This window comes from Stomoxys calcitrans, chromosome 1, assembly GCF_963082655.1.
Source record: "Stomoxys calcitrans chromosome 1, idStoCalc2.1, whole genome shotgun sequence".
Taxonomy (NCBI): domain Eukaryota; kingdom Metazoa; phylum Arthropoda; class Insecta; order Diptera; family Muscidae; genus Stomoxys; species Stomoxys calcitrans.
The window spans coordinates 184,466,014-184,489,181 of record NC_081552.1 but is presented as its reverse complement, the minus strand read 5'-3'; the positions used below and the strand labels follow the sequence as shown (position 1 = coordinate 184,489,181).

At 40.4% G+C, this 23,168-nt stretch overlaps 1 protein-coding gene across 2 annotated transcripts in view; it reads right to left on the bottom strand.

The window, feature by feature from the left end:
* LOC106089609 (ceramide transfer protein) overlaps window positions 1–23,168 on the bottom strand; it is a 97,145-nt gene that overhangs the window by 7,118 nt on the left and 66,859 nt on the right. For both annotated transcript variants that reach the window (XM_013255508.2, XM_013255509.2), the window contains 4 exons: window positions 7,834–8,067; window positions 7,532–7,763; window positions 7,260–7,462; window positions 7,059–7,194 (listed from right to left, as the gene is read on the bottom strand). In XM_013255508.2, the coding sequence (XP_013110962.2) occupies window positions 7,059–7,194; window positions 7,260–7,462; window positions 7,532–7,763; window positions 7,834–8,067 (805 nt within the window). The remainder of the gene's footprint in view (window positions 1–7,058; window positions 7,195–7,259; window positions 7,463–7,531; window positions 7,764–7,833; window positions 8,068–23,168) is intronic.

Here is a 23,168-nt window from a genome sequence, read left to right as displayed (position 1 = left end):
GTAGCCGAATGTCGAAATTTTTTCAAAATGGTATTATTGTCGAAGACGAAAAGTCGTTTACATTTTTGGTATCACATAAGTCGAATTCGACTGTCAAATTTGGCGAAAACGATAGGTATATAAGTTAATTGCATTCTAAACTACATTGCGCCTTTTTGTCGGGAGAGTACGGAACCTACTTTCCTATTTTTTTTTATTTGCCACAGTATGTTTCTATTATCAAACTGTCGAAGGCGAGTAAGTTGCAGAATACCACGAAATGTGAAATTCGCCTTCGACTACGACTGTTGTCGATTTTCGCCTTCGACAACGGGAATAAGGGTAATTATGTGTTAAAGAAGAATTTTTGATTGATCCAAAATGATGCGCCTGGTTGTTCAACCGTCAATTTACCGTCACAAAAAAGTGATAAAGCCGGTATGAGGCCCTTTTATCGCATCTCTGATCCCAGATGAATAATCCACTACGCAGAGCCGTGATGGTACAACATTTGGATGCACGTCGATTTGACTATGAACACTTTTATTGTTGTCGATGTCTGAATGACCTCATCCTGGTCGAAGGAGATTCCAGACTTGCGCTGGAGGATAAAACAGTCACAATGTTGCTGAGGGACATCTTGTCGCGGAAACGGGGCTAGCTTTAGAAATGTAGCGCTCGTGAAATAACTGGGAGTGACTGTTTCAGAGAGAATGGAATTCTTATTCCATTTGGATCGGGTGAAGGAGAAGATGACTGGATTAGCCGGAATGGTTAGGCGTGTTCTAACAAGTGATTGGGGTCTTAGTCGTCGCGCGGTTCGCTGGAGGACAAAACCGTCACAATGTTCCTCAAGGGCATCTTGTCGCGGTATCGTCCACTCACGATTCGATCTGGCGGAGCTAGCATTAGAAACTTAGCGCTCATGAAATATCTGGAAGTAACTGTTTCAGAGAGAATGGATTTGCTGATTCATTTGGATTGGATGAAGGAGAAGATGACTGGATTAGCCGGAATGGTTATGCGTGTTCTGAGAAGTGATTGGCGTCTTAGTCGTCGCGCTGTTCGGTAAAAATATGGTGGTCTATTTGTTGCTTTCGCAACTTATGGAGTGCCTACATGGCACGGAATCGATGCGACTGTCGTTTGACGAAAGAAGATCTTCTCTTGTCAGAGAGAGGCAATGCTGGTTTGCTTACCTGTGTGTGGGAACTGTTTCGACAGATCCACTACAGGTATTGCTTGGCGCGCCCCGCTTGATTTATTCGTGAGTTACATGGCTGTTCTGCATTGTGTGAAAAAGGAAATTCCATTAGTGCGTGAGGATTGACTCACTGCTTCTGAGCTGGCAGATGGGGATGTTAGGCGGCTCAAGGCGCTTCTTTGGGAAGGTGGATAACTAGATGGACGAACAGTGACAATGGTCGGGTGAATTACGAATTTATTCGTGACACGACGTTCCCGGACTTTAGCTTTGGCCTAAGTCTGGGTTTCATATTGACGGAACATGGCTCCTTTAATCCATTTTTGCATCAAAGGAACTTGTTCGTGACTGATTTGTGCAACTGTGGGAGTCCCGGGCACGGAATAACTATGAGCATCACACAGGCTGGAAGTTTGAGCTTCAATCTATGTGGTATTCTTCGTTATCATTAGAAGCTTAGTTGGGACTCTACCGAGCGCGTCCACAGATTGCGGATAGTGGAATGCTCCATGCCGAGTAGCCGCAACTGCAATGGCTGACAATCAACGGTATCGAGTGGACAGTCGCAGTGAGAGGGCGGGTGGCACCGGATCTTGCTTAAATACTGAGTGTCTATTATGTTCGATACGACAAGGCGAGTTATTGGCACCTTTAAATAACCGTATAGACCGGAACGAGCTTGCTCACCTATAAGAGCTTGACGAGGATCGCCACCTCCACATGTAAATGTGGCTACAACAAAAACAACAACTATGGAAGACCTGAGGAGTGGAGGCATGAGCTGACTGAATGTACAATGCAGATATTAGAGATTTAGGCGCGATGGGGATTAGCGAGGCAGTATGAGATTTCAGTAGGGCCATTGAAGACGAGACGGCTGTTGCAAATTTGGCCACATTATCCCGGAAAGTATTTATTAGGAGACGGACGCTACATAGTGGAGGCGTGAATATACGCTAGTTATCCATAACGAGGTGTTGCTGTACTGGCGCGATCGATTGATTTTGTGCTGCGCATGATATGGGCTGGCACCTGCCGTGCCCATGTTGATACTGCGCCGTTTGTTCCTCGTTGTTTCCCGTTGCCTTAGGGGTTGTGATCGGTCATCCGTGAGGATGGCCGCGTTTATTGTAGAGTCCCATGTTGGAGCTGGTATGTGTGGCGGTGTCCTGTTTGTGTATATCGTCCTGGTGTATGTTGTTTTTGTACATACTGTTGTATGGTGGCTATAGGTCGGCTTAGAGCGATTTTTTTTTCCTAGGTAACCAGTCCGAAACTGTTTGGGGTTCAACTGCAAATACAAATATTGCCCATGCAGATTTCACTAAGGAACAAGGGCAAACTTCTCACATATCAATGAGCTCAGTTAGATTCAAATTTAAGCTCAATGATAAAGGGCCGCCTTTTTCCAGCCGAGTCTGAACGGCGTGCCGCAGTGCGACACCTTTTTGGAGAGATGTTTTTACATGGCATAGTACCTCACAAATGTTACCAGCATTAGGAGGGGAAAATTTTTTCTGATGGTCTCGTCAGGATTCGAACCCAGGCCTTCAGCGTCATATGCGGACATGCTAACGTCTGCGCTATGGTATCATCCGACTGGTAGTAGTCTTTTGAGGCTACGATGTCCGAACTGAGACTTTAATCTGCTACCACGGGTGTCAGGAGCCCCTGGAACTTCGGATCCAGACTGACAATGGTGAGGCCCCAGTAGGGAGTAACGTGGTGGCCGTGGTTTGCACCCAAATCGCGGGTAGAGTGAAAGCTCGGCGTGAAGTTGCATTTTCGGAAGAAGCTTTAGGTAGTGCTCCTCTGCCAACCAAGAAAGTGAACACGTCCAAAATACGAGTCGTCAAATTGGTAATCATGTGCTACATGTGGGGGCGTTGCATCTACATTGTACTCACTCGTGGCTGTTGGGCCTCGCAGGTTTGGACCATAATAAAATAATAAAAATTCGGCATTCGTGTTGCGGATGTCTTTTAAATTGACACATTGGTCTTGCTACTGAAGCCATACAAAAATGCAACTAAAGTTAATCGTGCAGACCAATTTTCTTTCTTGAGAGGCTAGCATTCCCAAATCAAGTTGTAGATGTTCCCAATTGTCAAAAATCATCATGGCTTTCGTAAGCTGCAAAGTAGCCAGATATCTTTACAAGTTACAACCAGGGCTGCGGAGTCTAGCACTCGCACAGCTGTTCGGAGTCGGGGCAAGCTTACTCAACTCCGAACCGAAGTCCGACTCCGGCCTTAAAAATTCGACTCCGGTCGACTCCGTACCCTGGTAACAACCTTATATTTTAGAAAAAATTTCAATCAGGTAAAATCGTGTCGTAGGACGACACATAGCCATTCGAGGTTTTCGACATTTTAGAACAGGGCTCGATATCATAGACCAGTACTCAAGCGAGGAAGCTCAAAGTGATAAAGATTAATCTGCATCGCACGGTGGTAGCCTCGAACGAACTCTTAGCACTTTCTAACTCCTTAGTGGACATTGCCCCGATGCAGCAGCCATACATTTTTAGTCAAATGTGACACCATGTATGATGTCAACCACGTTATTCTATTTCGCTGTCGATGGAGTGAACAGTTTGACTGAAGAGTTGGTGTCGGATATCTTCAAATTTCTTGCAGCGAAATAAACGGCAAGATCAGAAAGTTTGTGGTTTAACCTCACACAGATGTTACCAAAAATCAAATGTGATGTCACCAGGGTCCGAAGCCATGATCATACAATTGTGCGCATATGATACGATCCCAATGCCGTCCGCAGTGTGTGAAATACAGGAGAGATAGAGGTTTAACAGTGCCGGAGATATCACCGCGCCTTGGGGAACTGGCTGTTTACCTCTACTTTTGATTGACTTCTAATGTCCATATTCGAAAAACCACTGGCGGCCACGCAGATAGTACGTTATCCAACGTTTCATGCCCGCCTGGAGGGCATTTTTGTTGTTGTTCTAGCAGTGTGTTGTGTTTTATCTTTCGTCGGCTTGATTCTGTTGAGTATCCATATCCAGGAACTCTGCGACTAAGAAGGGGTGCGTCCAGAGGGATCTGGGTCTGAGACGAGTGGGTCTGGCTGGGCAGTAAAACAGGTCACAATCGGGACAAACATCTTGCACGTTGACATCAACCCTTGCTCTGTAGAAATTAAGGCGGCTGCATCTGCCAGAACGTAATTGTGCCAGAACTACTCAGCTTTGTCGGAGGAGGTTGATTTCTTCACATGCAACTGGAGGCGGTCGTTCTCCAAGGGATAAATTCATCCGGTAGCTATTTACCGCATCTGCTACCGTGTCTGCATGAGTGTTATCTAGACCCGCTTGATCTAGAGGTTCTCTCTTGTAGCGCTAAACCTCACGCTCTAGATTATGTAGATCTATCTTAAGGCTTCTGGGCGGTAGATACCTATCCACTAGATGAGGGATAGGTAGAGGTTAAACAGTGCCGGAGATATCACCACGCCTTGGGGAACTCCCTGTTTCACTCTACGGTGCTTCGACTTCTTATCCCTAAAATTCCACAAATGACTGGCGACCACACAGAAAATTCGCGACCCAGCGTTTCGGGCCTGGCTGAAGGGACCTGTTGGCGATGTCCTCAAAACGTTTGGCATGGGTGACGATGTGGAATGCCTTTGATAGGTCCAGTGTCCCGAGGACCGTCCTATCACATGGCCTGGGCTGATTGAAGTCACGGCAGGTTGGCAACTCGTAGCATCTCGTTACTCTTGGTCGTACCATGCGTTTTTTGAGGATCCCGGTCCATTGCACTTCCTGTAAGGCGGTAATATCTGCCTTGTACTTCTCCAATACATACGCCAGCGCGCATACTGCACTTGCTCTATAAAGAGCGCGGACATTCCAGGTGCAGATCCGTAAATCATGGTCCTTTTTTTCGTTTGCGTGGGTCGTCAACGTTAGGAAGTTCCGTTTTAACTATTTTTTTGTGTCTCAGAGTGGTTCTTATAGTTATCCGTTTTCCTCCAGCCGCCTCTAACCTGGGAACAGACACTTATGTTGGCCATTGTTGGTTATTTGAAGTGACCAAAAACTCGCCTTGCCATTTCGAGTATAATTGGCACTAAGTATTTAATTAAGATCCAGTGCCATCTGACCCCTCACTGAGACTCTCCTCTCGAAATTGCTGACTGTCCCCCGGCTGCATTTGCAGCTACTCCGCATATAAACGAATCTTTTCACTATTCACCGAAACCTGTGGATGCGCCCGGTAGCTTTCCGTGATAATGATGGACACCACACACCACACTACACAAGACTGCAATTGCAGTTACTCCGTATGGAGCATTCCACTATACGCAAATTGTAGACGCGCCCGGTAGCTCGCAGCTAAGCTTTTCGTGATAACAATGAACACCAGACAGATCGGAGCTTCCACCCAAAGTGGAACCCCAATTATGAGGCAACCACCCACTCGAGACGTTAGGTTCGATCTTCATGTTATAGAACGAGAGATTATGCGCCAACAAACGAAAGGCTCCAGGTGAAATGCAGTATTAGCCGTGTTAAGGCGCCCCGGCAGCCGAGATGGTTGTTGTTGTTGTTGTAGCAGTTTGTTGTGTTCCATCTTTCGTCTGCTTGATTCTATTGAGTGTCAAGATCCAGGAACTCTGCGACTAACTTAGGGTGCGTCCACAGGGATCTGGGTCTGGCTGGGCAGTTAAACAGGTGACATGTATCGTGCGGTCCCTGGTTACAATCGGGACATACATCTTGTACGTCGGCATCAATCCTTGCTTTATAGGAGTTGAGGCCGCTGCATCTGCCGGAACGTAATTGGACAGGTACTACTCTGGTTTGACGGGGGAGGTCAATTTCTTCAGGTGCAATGGGAGGCGGTCGTTCTCCAAGGACTACATTCACCCGGTAGCCATTTACCGCGTTTGCTACCGTGTCTGCATGAATATTGTCTAGACCTGCTTCATATGCCGCTTGATCTAGAGATTTTCTGTTGTAGCGCTGAACCTCACGCTCTATATCCTATAGATCTACCTTAAGACTTCTGGGCGGTGGACATCTATCCACAAAATGATGTTGTACGTCGGCATCAATCCTTGCTCTATATGAGTTGAGGCCGCTGCATCTGCCGGAACGTAATTGGACCAGAACTACTCTGATTTGCCGGGGGAGGTCAATTTCTTCAGGTGCAATGGGAGGCGGTCGTTCTCCAAGGACTACATTCACCCGGTAGCCATTTACCGCATCTGCTACCGTGTCTGCATGAATATTGTCAAGACCTGCTTCATATGCCGCTTGATCTAGAGGTTCTCTGTTGTAGCGCTGAACCTCGCGCTCTAGATCATGTAGATCTACCTTAAGGCTTTTGGGCGGTGGACATCTATCCACAAAATGATGTTTTGGATGGTAGCGTGTTAGGATCGCCAGTGCGGGGGTCGTGGGTTCGAATCCCACCAGAGGCTTTGGTCTGTCGTTACTGTGGTATCACAATGGACTAAAATTGTCTAAGTGAGTCTATAAGGAACTGTCACTCTTAACCTAATCTATTGGCATGTTTTGATAATTTCTACTATTTAAGTAAGCCTTTTCAATTATAAGAGGCGAAATGGCTAGTAAAATATTTTCGCTTAAGCATAAACTAATCTAGCGCTGATTGAAAGAGCTATGGTTCATTCGAGACATCACAGTCACTTGATTCGTATCTTTTTCAAGTAACTTATGGAATAATCAACGCAACTTATGAAATAATCAACCATAGAGTGGCCTCTCTTCCATTGTTGTCTTAACTCTTCCATATTTTAAACTCTAATCACTTTTTATCAATCAATTTTTAGATCATGATTATTCCCAGAGCAAATCATATTATTTATTGATTTTTATTGAACTTACCCACAGAACAATAAGTGACTTTACAAGTTAAATCATCCCGCGATAACGCATCTGTTTTTGTTTTTCCCGAAGGTAAATGCGTTTGACAAGCCATGATTACAGTTAAAAATATTCGCACACATTTGCCATTCTTTGACTGTAAAGTAAAGCATACCGATTTATAACTTCAATGGAAAATAATAACTTCATAACAAAAATCACCTCTTGCTTAGAATAATCTGTGGAGTTATTGCAAACGATCCAGGTATCGGCGGCACCCTCATCTAGACCATCGGTTATTTTACGCATATGCGACCAGAAAAGCGCATCGCGTTGACTGGCGGGCCAAACACGCTTGTGTGTCTGCAGGAATAGAAATGTGTCTGGGGAGATTTTCTCTAAAATTGTGCAGTCCTCCAGAGTAGCTGAAAGTAACCAATACAATAATATTTATTTATTTTTAACGAACAACTTATTTTATGTTGTAGACTTACTTTCCCATTCATTGCGGAATTCTGGCATAAAGAAATAGTGACACATTTCTCTAGCCGTCACCCCTTTCACAGAATGATAGGCTTTTAAGGGATCCACCACCATTCCGTTCACCTCCTCTTCACGTTTGTACATTTTGATTTCGCCCTCATCGGCAAATATTTGCCAGCCATTGCCATCTTGGCCCACTCCCTGTCGGGCATGATGCAGCTGTTCCAGGCACACTCGATCAATCTGTGAAAATGAAAAGCGGAAAATGAATGTGTTGTATAATTTCCGGTTATTTTTGAGATTATTAACCAACCTCGCTCCATAGACCATGAGATTTTGCTAAAGCGCCTGTGCCAAACTTTTCATCATCTCCACCATCCTCACCATTTTCTGACTGTGCGGGAATTATTGAATTAGTTGAGATTTGGGACTGTTGAGATTGCAATTTCAATTTGACTCGCAATTGCATGTCCTCTTCGATTTTATCCAATCCTGTTTCAACAGCATCGAAAAATTCATCTTCAGGTAGGGTGGAATGTGGTCCTTCCTGTAATACAAAACAAAAACAAAGTCTCTTTTATTCCCATTTGCAACAAATACAAAAAAAAAAAAACAAGTAAAAGCGTGCAAAGTTCGGCCGGACCGAATCTTATATACACTGCACCATGGATCGCATTTGTCTAGTTCTTTGGCCGGTATCTCTTTATAGAAAAACAATGGATAATAATTGCTATTCTATTTCAGCTATACCAAGATTGGGGCCATACTTGTCTGTTGGAGACCAAAGTGGAATTCATTGTGCAAAATGTCAGCCAAATCGAATAATAATTAAGCCCTCTAGCGCCTCACGAAGTCAAGATGCGAGATCGAATTATATGTGAGCTATATCAGGTTATGAACCGATTTGAACCATACTTTATACACTTGTAAGAAGTTAGAACAAAACACTTCATGAAAAATTTCAGTCGAATCGGAAAATAATTGGGCCTTCTAGTGGCTCAAGAAGTCAAGACCCGAAATCGGTTCATATGGGAGCAATATCAGATTATGAACCTATTTAGACCATACATGGCGTAGTGTTTGGAAGCAAAAACAAAACACCTCATTCAAAATTTTTGCCAAATCGAATAATAATTGCGCCCTCGAGACGCTCACAAAGTCCGAAAGATCCGAAATCGGTTTGGGTTGCCCAAAAAGTAATTACGAATTTTTCATATAGTCGGCGTTTGCCCAAAAAGTAATTACGGATTTTTCATATAGTCGGCGTTGACAATTTTTTTCACAGCTTGTGACTCTGTAATTGCATTCTTTCTTCTGTCAGTTATCTTAGCTTGCTTTAGAAAAAAAGTGTAAAAAAAGTATATTTGATTAAAGGTTATTCTAAGTTTTATTAAAAATGCATTTACTTTCTTTTAAAAAATCCGCAATTACTTTTTGGGCAATCCAATAGGAGCTATATCAGGTCAATAACCGATTTGAGCCATACTTGGCACTTTTTTTGATGGTCAAACCAAAACACTTCATGTAATAATTCACCCAAATTGGATACTAATTTCGCCCTCCAGCGGCTCATGAAGTCAAGTTCCGAGATAAATTCATTTAAATTTGTGTCCCTTATTATTATTATTGGTCTATATATTCCTTTTGAGTGTTTTTGGTCTTTAGGCGGCCCCATACAATCGACCCCAAATTTGATACCAATTTTTGTTAGACCTTTCGATATATTTCAGGACACGGCCAACATGACGATGCAAGCGAGACAGAAATGTTTTTGTTTTGCCTCCAGCGTACATGAGCTGGAGAAAACACCTGGCACAGTATAACTATGAGCACCACACAGGCTGGAACTTTGAGCTCCATTCTGTGTGGAGTTCATTGTTATCACGATAAGCTTAGCTGCGAGCTTCCACAGGTTGTGGATAGTGGAATGCTCCATACGGAGTAGCTGCAATTGCATTCGCAGACAATCAGCGGTATGGAGCGGAGTCTCAGTGAGAGGCCGGGCGGCACAAGGAGAGTTCTTGGCGCCATTATATTGCCGCCGCAATCGATCCTTTGGACCGGAACGAGCTTGCTCTCCTACATAAGCTAGACGAGAATCGCCACCTCCACATATAGACATGTGGATACAACAACAACACATGGAAATCCCGGCACGGACCAAAAGCATGTGGAGAAGTGAATGGGATGTGCCTCTTCCATGGCAGCTGGTTCTGTATATCGGATTGACCCGATGGAACCCTTAATCGGACAGGGGCTGCCCCCACAAAGCAGAGTGCCTTTTCTGTACACTTCTGGTCCGAGCCGGGATTGAAGAGAACGCCTCTGATCGGTTTACCAGAACCTCTTTTATCATCGATCAGTCGGTGTCAGTGAGGCGCATCACGTTTCATGGCAAACATCCCCTAGGTAACGACAAGCGGGGCATTAGCAGAGCAGATTGAAGGCTCCACGTTCTGCACGGTGAATAAGGACGTTCCCACTACGATTACGAAGAGGTGCAGTAGCTCACCAGACATTTCCTTTGCATCCCCTGATCAAAGTTGCCACCGCAGTGTGTTGTACACTGCGATGGCAGCCCTTGCCAATGAAAGACTCCATCGGGGCAATCCGGTACGTACAACCGGCTGCCATAGGATTGCCCTGATCTCCTTACTGATGTATGCTGGCAAGCCGTCATTCCTTAGGGATTAAATCACCTCCATATAATTCTCACCATCGACCGAGCACCCGATTTCATAATCTCTGAGCGCCGGGCGTTTATCAATCAGAAGGCCGATTGGATCGTCTTCAGAGAGTACACCAATCGACGTTTTAGTGACCTTGAACCCATTTCAAATGTGCTAGCTATTAAGAGGAAATTCCGGGACATCTTGGACACAGCTGCTCCCTTTATAAAAGTCGGTCGAATACCCCAAGTGCGGTCCAATTTCCGTACGCAGGCAGTGGTACTCGCAGGCGAGCGTGATGGGATTCGTTGCACAAACCCCACTTATCCCAAAATTAGCGATCTGCATCTGGAAATTAACAGCGTAGTCAACGAATATTAGGGGAATATATGGCTGGAACACTTGAAGCAGAAGAAGAAGGGATAAAAAGACCAGAAGAAGGGATGATAGGACCTCAGTCACTTTTGGCGACATCGCCATCACGGCCCTCAAGCCAGCCATGAAACACTGGGTCACGAATTATCTGTGTAGTCGCCAGTCGTTTATGGAATTTAGAGATAAGAAGTCGAAACCCCGTAGAGTGAAATATGCAGTTCTCCTAGGCAAGGCGATACCTCCTGCACTTATGATATGGGGGTAATTATACGATCGTGGCATCGCATCGAAGACATAACTATATGCTGTCAAAGCAATACCTTTTGGGCTGTTGTCGCAGGGACCATCGAAATCATCATCTTATGGATAGGCACCCCCGTTCAGAAGCCTTAAGGTGGATCTACATGACCTAGAGCGAGAGGTTTAGCGCTACAAGAGGGAACCTATAGATCAAGCGGGTCTAGACAACATTCATGCAGACACGGAAACAGATGCGGTGAATAGCTACCGGGTGAATGGGGTCCTTGGAGAACGACTGCCACTAATGGCACCTGAAGAAATTGACCTCCCCCAGCAAATTCGAGAAGTTCTGGCTCAATTACGATCCGGTAGATGAAGCCTCCTCAACTCCTGCAGAGCTAGGATTGATGCCTATATGAGGAGTGTATGTACCGACACACAGTGGGAGAAAATCGAAAAAAAAAACTAGTAAAAAATATGCCGTGTGAGAACGGGTAGAGATATCTCTTTTAAAACTGAAATGGTTAAAGCTGAGGTTTTAGCGAGAGTCCCTTGGTGGTCCTGACGTCCCTAAAGTGGGTTACCTCGGCATTTCGAAAAATTCTTCGGGCTACCAAATCTTCATTTGTGGTCCGATTTCCAAAATTTCCAAAGGAAAATTTGCAATTTTCTGGAAACGAAAATTCAAATTGACAAAATTGTAAGAAATAAACGAGTAGAGATATCTTCATAAGTCTTTTTGAATTTTGCAGATAAAAGTGTCCTTAAAATAAACTAAAAATAAATAAATATCGTACTGCCCGAAAATTGTCTATTTTGAAGTAAATATAGCACTCGGTAAAGACGTATAATAATCTAATAAATACATTTCACTGTTCAAATTGTTAAAACAGAACATTCGTCAATATGGACCGGAAATATAGACTGCTCTGAACCATATAGGGCACGGATGTCGAACATAGGTTTTGTGCCAATTCCAGCGAAATCGGGTGGTAATTTCACCTTTTATGGGCCCAAGATCCTAATTCGAGAGATCAATCTATATGGCAGCTATATCCAAATATAGACCGTTCTGAACCATATAAAACACGGAAGTCGAAAAACCTAACATAGGTCACAATGCAAAATTTCAGCGAAATCGGATAATGAATGTGCTTTTTATGGGCTCAAGAACTTAGATCGGGAGATCTGTCTATTTGGCAGCTATGTCGAAATATGGACCGATGGAGGCCATATTGAGCACGTGCAAAGTTTCTGTGGAATCGGGTATTATATGCACTTTTTATGGGCTCATGACTTAGATCGGGAGATCGGTATATATGACCGCTATATCCATATATTGACCGATCTGAACCATATAGAGAAAGGATGTCGCAAAGCCTAACATAGATCCTTGTGCCAAATTTCTGCGAAATCGGGGACCAAGACCCTCAATCTGGAGATAAGTCTATATGGCAGTTATATCCAAATATAGCCCGATATTGACCACACTCAGTATGCCTAACGCAAAACATTGTGCCAAATTTCAGAGAAATCGGATAATAAATGTGGCTTTAATGGACCTAAAACCTTAAATCGGTAGATCGTTCTATATGAGGGCTATATCAAGATATAGTCTGATATAACCCATCTTCGAACTTAACCTGCCTATGAAAAAAAACAGCCGGTGCCAAGTTCAAGCTAATTATCTTCATGTTTAAAACCTGTAGCGTGATTTCAATAGACAGACAGATGGGCATGGCTAGATCGTCTTAGATTTTTACGACGATCAAGCGTATATATACTTTATAGGGTCGGAAATGTATATTTTGATGTGTTGCAAACGGAATGACAAAATGAATATATACCCATTCTGCGGTGATAAGCATAAAAATTAAGGTATTTAAGCAAGTTTTTTATACCCTGGAGGTATACTAATTTCGTCATTCGGTTTGTAACACCTCGAAATATTTGTCTAAGACCCCACAAAGTATATATATTCTTGATCGTCATGACATTTTAAATCAATTTAGCCATGTCCGTCCGTCTGTCTGTCGAAAGGACGCTTACTTTCGAAGGAGTAAAGCTAGGCGCTTGAAATTTTGCATAAATACTTCTTATTGCTGTAGGTCTGAGGTTGAGATTGTAAATGGGCAAAATCGGTCCAGATTTTGATATAGCTGCCATATAAACCGATCTCCCAATTTGATTTTCTGAGCTTCTAGAGGGCGCAATTATTATTCAATTTGCCTGAAATTTTCGAAGTTATATTTTTCTATGACTTGTACGGCATGACAAGAACGATCCATATCGGTCAATAACTTCAAATAGGTTAGGTTTAAGTGGCAGTCTGTCATCAGACTCACTTGGACGTTTTCGTCCATTGTGATACCACAGGAACAGAAGAAGGAAGATGCCTTCTAGTTCCTACCGTCGCCTTAAAAAGCCCAATAACTTGCGAATGTTCACATGTTTTCCGACTAGACAGTGATCTGTCATGACAGACACAATGACTGAGACGTCTGTTCTAGCCAATGACAGCAAAGCAGTAGAAATTGAAGGCTAGATTAGGCCACATAGTTTTGGAATGCTCATAGCCCCCTCTTTGTGATCATCTATCATTCGGGCCTGGTCCTGAAAACTAAGCTTATATATCGCTAGAGGCATACCCACAGATTCCAGTATCCCTGGAATGTGTAGGGTAGTTCCTAGTCTCGCAAGCTCGTCCGCTTTACAGTTCGATGGGATATCTCTGTGGCTCGGCATCCAGAACAGGTGAATTTTGAACTGTTCAACCATCTCGTTGAGAAACCTGCGATAGTCGAGGGCGGTTTTTGTGTTCAGAAATACGTTCTATAGTCATTTAATGGCTGCCTGGCTGTCTGATAAGATATTTATGCCAATCGGCATAATGGCATTTAATCTTAGCCATTCCACCACTTCCTTAATTGCAAGGATCTCCGCTTGATACACACTGCAGTGGTCTGGTAACCTTTTCGATATGACCAGTTCTAGATCTTGAGAGTACACCCCAAAGCCCACCTGGCCATTTAGTTTGGAACCATCCGTATAGAAGTCTATGTAACTTCTGTTACCAGGGATATTGTATTCCAATCGGTTCTATCAGGAATAGTAATCCACACTGCCTAGAACATCGAATATTGTATCAAGGATAACACAGTGTCCGTAGCCGCCACATGACCAATGAGAACTTCATTGGTCATATAGCTCATATATATTTGAAAACTACTTTAAAGAACTTGACAAATGCGATCCATGGTGAAGGGCAAACGAGATTCGGCCCGGCCGAACTTAGCACTCTTTTACGTGCTTTAATAAAAACTAATCAATGAAAATACCTTTTTGACCTAACTGTATAGCTTTTAGCTGAATAATCAGATGTGTACACTTTTTGCCACAAAGTCGTTCTGTATTTTGTCACGAATCCAAATGATGCATGCAAATGAGATTCGAACCATAATTGCAAATTGCATAATTGCAAATTAAAAGTCGAATATCCCCGAAACAAGACGAGTTATTGTAGACCTCACGTAGAAGACATCTTGAATCTAGGTGTTAACAATTGAGACCGAAGCGCTTGGACAAATTTATTTCCTTGGGCCACGGAAACATGGATTCTGCACAGAAAAAAATAACTCTTAGAAATTACCAACTACCAAAATTGTATGTGAAACTTTGAATGCGCAACGAATTTTAGCATTGAATCGAAGACAATATTCGTTGAAGTACGTAAGTAAGTCTCCACAAGAGACTTGACAGACAAAATTATTGAAATTTTGTTGACTTTCAACAAATTCTTTATTTGAGGTAGTTGTAAAAATAGATGTACTGCCATGTAGAGCAAAAGGTCCCCCGGTCGGCCAAAAAAATTTTTTTTTTTTTATTTAACTTATTTTAGAAAATTCGGCATAAAAAATATGAATTTCGTATTTAGAAATAAATTTCTTAGAGTGGTTTTTACCTATTTTTTAATTTAATTAATTGCGACACTTAATACTGTGCCGCAGCACTTATTGATTTATTTCATCATAAAGAAGATGATGTCGGTAGGCTAGAGGATGCGTGCCAAATTCATGAGAACATGAGTTCAATACTCTGCGGCACCAAAATTATTAAAATTTTTAAGGTAATAGTAGAAAGAGTGACAAAGAAAAACCCGAGAGCTGCATTAAAACGAACGAGACAAAGCAGCGCGAGCCGAACAGAAAAAGTAAAAACACCACCATCCGAAGCAAAGCACATGTGTTGGCTGGTTGGATTGTTTTTTGTCTAGCTATTGGATATATTGTTGTTGTTGTTATATGTTGGCTTGCAAAGAGTGCCTTTCAACAACAAATTTGTACTTTGGGTCGTTGAGATTCAAAATAAATTGTTGCAGGAAAATTAACAACTTTCGCAGTTGTTTTTTCGACCAAAGTTGTTGTTTTTTAAATTATTTTTATCTGTGTGTGTCTAGACATCAAGGTTAGGTTAGCGTGGTAGTCTATTTTTCTAAACAGACTTACTCAGACTAATTAACAGATCAGGCATGTGATGGGAATCGAAACCCACGATCCCCCCCACTGTTAGTCCAGGCATGCTACCAATCGGCTATTGGGGCTAACTCTCCGACTACCAAAGTAAGTAAGTAAATTGAAGATTGTTATTTCGAATTATTAAATTGGCACTATTAAAAAAGGATTTTTAACATCAAAATTCAACGCAAATTTCTAAATAAGTTAACTTGCGTGATGCTTTATGTTAATTGTTATTGCATTTTATTTTGCTTATTACTACAAATATTTTCGAATGTTGATTGTAGATGTATAAATTATGATAGAGTTTGTGTTGTTAATTTTAAAATAACATTGGTTTTTGAGTGGATAAAAGTAAATGAGCACGTGGGGGAAATCTGTTTACTTCCCCAATAATTTGTTTTAAAAATCATTACATGTTCTTTCTGACCAAGAGGAATTTAAATATTTTATTTCATTGTCATGTGATATACAAAGATTTCAATCTTCTATTATCATCATACCTTCTGGAAGATTCTTAGTTATTTTAAGACTCCGTTTATGATCTGATGATGTCATCCAAAATTAGGATTTTATTCACTATAACATCTTAATTACACCTCTTCCTTTTGAATATGCTGAGTGTGCCTCTTTCCCACCTTCCAACTACATACATATTTTCATTTTATTTTGATTGCATTGAATGAAAAGTTGAAGTGTGTTGCCATACATATGCAAATTGAATGGCCATATTCTTAAATTTGAACATTTTTTCTATTCTGATTTTTTAAGCTAGTAACTGATATCACGTCAGTCGTATTCAGTTTCTTTTTTGTCCAACTCGTTGTGACGTGACTAAAATATTTGTGAAAATAAGAGGGATTTTATTAACGGATAGAAGAAAAGTACGAACGAGTCAAGTGAATGCGCATAATTTTTTTGGGGGAACAAATTAAAAGAAGTCACATAATGAATTTTTAATGAAACTTATAGCCACGCGTTATTTGCGTCATACGTTGGACTATTGAATCAAAACAATTTTGGAATAAAAAAGTAGGATGATTCTGGCTGGATCTGTTTGCTAGCCAGAATACTTTATAACAGAAAATCTAAGTCTAAGAAGCTTGGGAAATAAAAGTTCAAAACATTTTTACTATTTATGATTTTTAACTAAAAATTATGCGCCACTAAGGCTACTAGGGCATTTTGTTTAGTATTTCCGCCTATGCCAGTGGTACAGAAACTATAGGATTTCAAGATAATTTGACCATGAAAACGAATATCCCTAGAATGAAGAACTTAAATTGATTATCAAAAAGAAATTGACTGACAACAGACCGATTTTCGACATGGCGAACAGGTTTCTATAGCCCTGAGTCTTTCATCGGGGATATCGTTTTTCCTCCCTCTGTCTATCGGGTCTGCCGAGACTCTCAAGTGACTTCTTGAAGCGTTTGGCAGAAAGATGCTTCGTAAAATTTCTGGACTAATCTGTGTTCATGAAGAATATCGGCGCCTTATGAATCATGAGCAATATTAGCTATATGACGATTATAATTGGCTGGGTATTGTGGGCCGAATGAATGAAGAAGCCCCAGTCATTTAAAAATAAACTTGATAGTAAAGTAGTAGACCAAAAACCCGGTGGAAAGACCAAGACGTAGATGAAGTGAAAAAATATATCTTGCAATTATTTGGCAAAAATAGGCGAAATCTAAGTCTGAGAAGCTTGGGAAAAAAATTCAAGTGAGTACTTGGAGTGTTTGGCAGAAAGATTCTTCGTAAAATTTATGAACTAATCTGTGTTAATGGAGAATATCGGCACCTTATGACCCATGAGCAATATTAGCTGTATGACAATTGCAATTCGCTAGGTATTGTAGGGCGAATGAATAAAGAAGCCCCAGTCACTTAAAAATAAACTTGATAGTAAAGTGGTAGACCAAAAACCCGGTGGAAAGACCAAGACGTAGACGAAATGGAAAAATATATCTTCCAATTATTTGGCAGAAATAGGCGAAGAAGCGCAGAAGATTGAGGCGCTTGAAAATCTATTCTGAGTTCGGCTAATGAAATACGCGTTTTGTGTCGCCCTAAAAAGTCAATCGGGGCTACAATTCATGGCTTGTTAATTTTCTAAGTTAAAATTAAAATAGATACAATGGGCATTTTAGTCCATTGTGATACCAGTGGAACAAGAGAATGAAAAATCCTTTATTTCCTAACTCTTACCTAAAAGAAAGATCGCTTTAAAAAAATCCACAAAAAAGAAATGCGAATGTCGACATTCGCTGGTTCAGCCAAGTTTCAAACTATCGGCATGTTTTCCAATCAGACACTGATCTGCCATGACGGACACAATAAGTGGGACCTTGATTCCAGCCAATGTCAAAAAGTGACGGACCACATGAAATTTAAGTTAGGTTACATTATCCTGGATTAATCACAGCCCTTAATTTGTGATCATCTTTTTTTGGTCCTCAAAACAGTGGAAAAAAATCGAAAAAAAAACTGGAAAAAATATGTCTGTAAGAACGGGTAGAGATACCTTTTTGAAATTTGGAATGGTTAGAGCTGAGGTGTTAGCGAGATTGTGTGCAAAATTTTAATGCCCAAAATACCCGTTTAGGGCAAAGATGGTTTCAAAATCGGCATTTTTTTAGTAAATTTGCTGTAATTGCTACAAACATTGTTAGATGCAAAAAATTATTAGCATGGGTATAGGAGACATATGTAGTAAAACAAGTAAAAATGTGCTAAGTTCGGCCGGGCCGCATTTTTAATAACCCTCCACCATGGATCGCATATTATAAGTTCTTTGCCTGATATCTCTTTATAGGCAAACAAATGATACAAAATATGAATTGCTATCCTGTTGGAGCTATACCACTATATAAGAAGTCAAGGTCGTAGAACGGTTTATATGACATTTATACCAAAACATGGACCATTGTGGCCCATTTACAATCCCAACTGACTTGCACTAAAAAGAATTTATGCAATTTTCAAGCACCTAGCTTTACTCCTTCGAAAGTTAGCGTGCTTTCTAAAGACAGACTGACGGACGGACATTGCTAAATCGACTTAGAATGTCAAGACGATCAAAAATATATACTTTGTTGGGTCTCAGATCAATATTTCTATGTGTTAGAAACGGAATGGCGAAATTAGTATACCCCTATCCTATCTTGTGCCCAAATGGGGGACCTGGGCTTTTGTATTTGAGAATGGCCTATTTTGAAGTACATATAGCAACCGTTTTAGTTGACATATCGTGTTCAAATTTCTCCTAAATCGCATCTACAATATATCCTCTTTACAAAAGAGAAAAAAATTAAGATATTTAACCAAGTTTTTAATCAATGAAATCACTTGTTTTAACAAAGAAAATGCAAAAATACTCTTTTTTTAATTTTATGTCTTCCGAAATTGTATAACAGAATTATCAGCTGTGGGCACTTTTTGCGGCGAAGTTATTGTAAATTTTGTCTCGAAACCAAATCATACATAGAAATGAAAATCGAACCACAAATGCATTCGTAAATTGCAAAATACGAAGCAGGTCTCGATCAAAATTGCAAAAAAAAATTTAAAAAGTCGAATATCCCCGAAACCGGTGGAGATAATGTAATGGACTTTTTTGCAGGGATTTTTGAGCACTATCCACCAAAAAAATTTTTGAAAACGACTACAAACGAAGATTTGGCAGCCTCAACTAATTTCCGAAATACCGAGGTGACCAAATTTAGGGGCCTGCCAAAAGGCCCTAGCCATTCCAAATTTCAAAGAGATTTCTCCATCCGTTTTCACGCGGAATATTTTTTACTTTTTTTTCGATTTTCTCCCACTGTGCATTATCTCATAGAATCAGTTTGTAAGTCACTAAAGACATATGCATAGCTTAGAGCTGGCAAAATATCGATGACACTTTCGATATTTAATTTTTTGTTTGAATATCGATTAATATTTTTCCTAACGATAATATCGGCAGAGTTAAATTATTAGGGAAATTAAACAAAAATAAGCGATCTGACACTGAATGTATACTATAAGATACATTGCGCCTATAGAGGGCGCGATTTTCATCCGATTGAGCTTAAATTTTGTATAATGATTTCATTCATGACTTCCAAATGACTTTGTTAAATTTGGTTTTATTTGGTCTGTGCATTGATATGCTTCTATATATATCGATCTCCTGAATTTTACTACCCATTTTCGTTTGAAATATGGGTGATGGGAATTTAACGATAGTATCGATATTATTTATTTGAAATATCGAATGTTGCGATTATCGATAGTTTGCCAGTTTTAGGATAGCTCCCAGTTTTTAAGATTTAAATCTTCACCGATATGACCCATTGCATATCTTTGCTTTAAAAATCGCAGCCACCCACTGTTAATTTTGTTATTTAAATTGGTAACCTTTATGGTGCTACTGCAATACCAAAGTAATGAACGATCATTGGCCCTAATACACGTTAAAACGGGCGTTGGTATGGCGTATATCTACATTTGGGCCAAAGTTAAGGTCGTTTGTAATAATGTTGGTCATAAACTAATTATTAATGCAAGACAACAATTGCTGTAGTTTGTGTATTTAACGTCTTATAATGTTGGTGAGTATATGAATTAAATTGTAATGCCCAATATTAACGAAGAAGCAAAAATTGCTACGCACTCGTATTTCTGCATATAGTGGATACTATGTAAGAACAACATTTATTTTTAAAGCAGATGTCCGAGATTGGTTTGAATAGATTGGTTTACCATCATCCTATGGTGGAGGGTATACAAATGAAGCCAAGACAAAACAAGTAAAAATGCGCTAAGTTAGGTCGGGCCGAGTTTTGGGATCGTACTTGGCACGCTTGAAGGCCACTGTGACGAAGAGGTTGGCATATCCGCTTAAGACACCGAAAGCATGGGTGCAAATTCCAGTGTGAACATCACAAAATTTTCAGCGGTGGTTATCCCCATACTTATGCTGGAGACATTTGTGAGGTATCTTGTGATGTTTAAACTTCTCTGCTAAGTGGTGTCGCTTTGATCGGTTTATATGAGAGCTCCAACAGGTTAAGGACCGATTTAGACCATACTTACTACAGATGTTGGAAGTTATAACAGACTACTACATGCCAAATTTCAGCCAAATCGAACAAAAATTGTGGCTTCCAGAGGCTTCAGACCTCAAATAGGGAGATCGGCCTATGTAGGAGCTATATGTACATCTGAAACGATATGGACTATTTGCAATCCCCAACAACCTAAACCAATAATAAGTATCTGTGCGAAATTTCAAGACGATATCTCCATTATTTCCACCACTATTTAGCATTTTCACTTGAAATTAAACCGTTTCCAAATGAAGTGAAACTTTTTGCACATGGAACTAAATCTTTTCCAAGTTAAATGACAACTTCTCCAAAACAAGTGAAATTTTTTTCAAGTAATATAAAACATTTTTGATTGTAAAGGGTGATTTTTTAGCTATTATCTTTTTGGCAACACTGGTTTAAACAGCTCACGCACGTTTCATGTTTTGTTTCACTATCAAACATCTTCAGTTTGGTCTATAATTTAACTATTAATCGTCTTACAAACGTATAACGCTTGCAAATTATAATTTTTTTTTTTCAAAATGCGTGCTCTGTTATGAAAGTTCATCGCGCGTTTCTTCATCTTTAGCGACGAAGTGTATTTTTGGCTCAATGGGTAAGTAAATAAGCAGAATTGTCTATTTTGGGGTGAAGATTAGCCAGAAACATAGCAAGAGCTACCAATGCATCCGGAAAAAGTCATAGTTTGGTGCGGTTTATGGGCTGGTGGCATCATTGGACCGTACTTCTTCAAAGTTGATGCGAATCGTAACGTAACTGTGAGTGGTTAGCGCTATCGTAAAATGACATCCAACTTTTTTTGCCCAAAATGCAAGAGCTTGACATGTCGTTGCAATAAGAACGTGCCATATGCTACACAGCATGCGTAACAATGGACAAATTGAGAGGCGAGTTCGGTGAAAATTTTATTTCACGTTCGGGACCGGTCAATTGGCCGCATAAATCGTGCAATTTAACGCCTTTAGACTATTTTGTTGTGGGGCTATGTTAAAGCTCATGTCTATACAGCCCAGCCCGCTTCAATTGACGTATTGGAAGACAACATTGAAGCATTTATTCGTGAGATACCGGCCGAAATGTTGCAAAGAGTATGCCAAAATTGGACTAAGCGGATTGACCATTTGAGGCGCAGTCACAGTCAACATTTGCATGAAATAATCTTCAAACAAAGACTTCATGCATTTTTCTGAATTTGAAAAAAAAATTTCCTACAGCTCTTAAAAAATCACCCTTTAGATTTTGAAGCAAAAAAACTTGCTGATTTCATTCAGTTGAACATTCCCTAATTACTTATGGTAAAATTGTAATAAAAGGATTATTTTATCATCGAGACTTTTGTCGTGTTTCAAAAAGTAATCGGCAAAAACCTGGGGTTTCCGATGTGAATCACGAACATAGTACCAGACTTAACGTGGTAAAAAAGAACTAAATGAACTCGAACACGAATATCATACGTCATACGTGGCTTCGACCTGAATTCCTCGAAAATCCGAAAAGAGTTATTTGAGTGCAATGTTCACATTAAAGGGGTTTACGTTGAATATGAAAATATTTTAAAAGTCGATCAGCAAATGTCTATGTGGTGCTGGATATTTAACTCGCACTGGATAATTATGCCCTACACCACTACTGTGGTACAGGGTATTAAAACTTAGTGAATTTGTTTGTAACACCCAAAAGGAAGAGAGAGAGAAATTGGAAAAAATCGGTTCAGATTTGGATATAGCTCCCATATATATGTGCGACTGATTTTCAGTAATAATGCAATAAAATAATTATTTGTTAACCGATTCTCTCCAAATTTGGCAGGAAGGATTTACTTATGACTCTCGATATTACTGGTGAATTTCATAGAAATTGGAACAGATTTAGATACAGCTCTCATATATATATATATATCGCTCCTAGAACCACTGCAAGGGCATTTATTGATCAATCTTCCCAAAACCTCGTACGATGCTTTCCTCGACGACTGTCACAGTATGTGAGAAATCTGTTCGAAATCAGTTACGACTTAGATATAGCTCCCATATATATGTTCGTCCGATTTGCAGTAATATTGCAATAAAATGGTCTTTTGTAAACCGATTCTCTCAAAATTTGCAGGAAGGATTTTCTTTTGACTCTCGACATTACTGGTAAATTTCATGGAAATCGGTTCAGATTTATATATAGCTCTCATATATATATATCGTCCGATTTTAACTTCTGGAGTCACAGCAAGCGCATTTATTGACCCATCTTGCCAAAATTTTGCAAAACGCTTTCCTCGATGACTGCACCGTATCTGAGAAGTTTGCTCGTAATCGATTCAGATTTATGTATAGCTCCCATATACATGTTCGTCCGATTTTGAGAAATATTGCAAGAAAGTGTTCAGTTTAAATGGATTCTTTCGAAATTTTGCATGAATGATTTACTTATGACTCTCGATATTTACTGGTGAATTTCATAGAAATCGGCCCAGATTTAGATATAGCTGTCATATATGTATATCGACAGATTTTCACCCCAAGAGCTACTGCAAGCGCATTGTTTGACCAATCTTGCCAAAATTTTGCACAACGCTTTCCTCGACGACAGTCACAGTATGTGAGAAGTTTGCTCGAAATCGGTTCAGAATTATATATAGCTCCTATATATATGTTCGTCCGATTTTGAGCAATCTGCAATAATGTTGTCATTTGTCAACCGTAGTTATTACAGTTTGAACATATTTGGTCGTTCTTTTATGGTTTGGTTATCCAATAG